Here is a 1,373-nt window from a genome sequence, read left to right as displayed (position 1 = left end):
AAAAAAAAAAAAAAAACCAGAAACTGGTCAGAAAGACTCTAAACTAAACCATGTGATTCTGTGTTAATGTGCAGAGAAGGGCCATGAGACATTTTCTACAACGTTCAAGGCAGTGTGTATTTTAGGATGCAGAGACTACACAGTTTCTGTTCCAGCTTCTTAACTCTGGGTAGCATGTGCTTCATGGTAGTAGAGTGTGTGCTTAGCAACACAGACCACACGCATGCCAATGCATGGTGGAGCTGTGTTCCAATAGGACTACAGAAACAGCAGCCCAAGAACTCACCAGGATATGTGTTGTAGGAAGAGACCTATATGTGTCTCTAGTGTCCAGAGGAAGCGTGGCTTCTTAATGTGGGCAAAGGTGTCACCGCTGAAACTCTGGAAGGAGCTCACTGGGTCTGAAAGGGACATTCAGCAGATCTGATTACTCCTCCATACAGATCTGGTCACTGACCTGGACTTCTCTCCATTTGATGACTTCCTCCTGGCTTCAGCTTCAGCCGACAGGATGGTGAGTGGGGTTGGTTAGAAGAGCTGCTTATGACCCACCCTCGATACCCTGGGGTCTCTGAGCCCTGACCTCTATGCATGCCCTTGCTGGCCCCAAGTACCTGCTCAGAGCTGCTGTTATGATCTGTCCTTCCAAGGCTTGACTGCAACACTCACAAGGCACCTTGTTGGTCTCTGATCACACCCTAGTCTCCCTGAGCTGGGCTCCCTCCCGTCCATGATGGGATGTGTGGCTCTCAAACCCTAGTAGGTCAGATGCCTTGAATGGATTGGCCTTGTCTCAGCAGGGGACCTTGCTTGCTGAGACCAGGATTGCTCTGGGCAGGCCTGACTGTATGTAGCAGTGAGGCTTCTAGCATCTGGACCACAAACTTGGTCTTTCTTTCAGATAAAACTCTGGCGGCTGCCAAGCGCCGGAGACACCCTCCCCTCTGCGCCTGGAGTGGTGCTGGGTCCTGAGGAGCTTGCAGTAGAAGCACTGCAGTTCCATCCCACGTCAGATGGTGTTCTGGTGAGCACAGCTGGCAGGGCTGTGAAGGTCTGGGATGTAGCCAAGCAGCAGCCCCTGACAGGTACGGCCACTCTGGAGTGGCTGCCCTTCTCTGGCAGCCCCCAACTGGACAGCCCTTGACTTCTTTGTTGGTGTTTTTAGTAGTATGGGGGGAAATGTATCAAGGATGAGTGCTTGCGTTGCATTCCTAAGGCTCTGGGTTCCACACCAGAAACCTAAAAAGAAAAAAAAAAGTACCATAGTATGATAGGCAGATAGTATGCATCTTAAAGCTTTTTTTTTTTTAATTTTTGGTTTTTCTTTTTGTTGGTTTTTTTTTTTTTTTTTTTCGAGACAGGGTTTCTCTGTG

The 1,373-nt window shown here is 49.0% G+C and overlaps 1 protein-coding gene across 1 annotated transcript in view; it reads left to right on the top strand.

Moving 5' to 3' along the window:
- Positions 1-1,373, top strand: part of LOC101984360 (coronin-7) — a 61,520-nt gene that overhangs the window by 8,881 nt on the left and 51,266 nt on the right. Inside the window, exons 4-5 of the mRNA XM_013347033.2 lie at positions 444-514; positions 902-1,085. Of these exons, the coding sequence (XP_013202487.1) occupies positions 444-514; positions 902-1,085 (255 nt within the window). The remainder of the gene's footprint in view (positions 1-443; positions 515-901; positions 1,086-1,373) is intronic.

This window comes from Microtus ochrogaster, chromosome 7, assembly GCF_000317375.1.
Source record: "Microtus ochrogaster isolate Prairie Vole_2 chromosome 7, MicOch1.0, whole genome shotgun sequence".
NCBI lineage: Eukaryota > Metazoa > Chordata > Mammalia > Rodentia > Cricetidae > Microtus > Microtus ochrogaster.
Note: the sequence above shows the minus strand (reverse complement) of the source record. Positions and strands in the feature narration are given on the sequence as shown.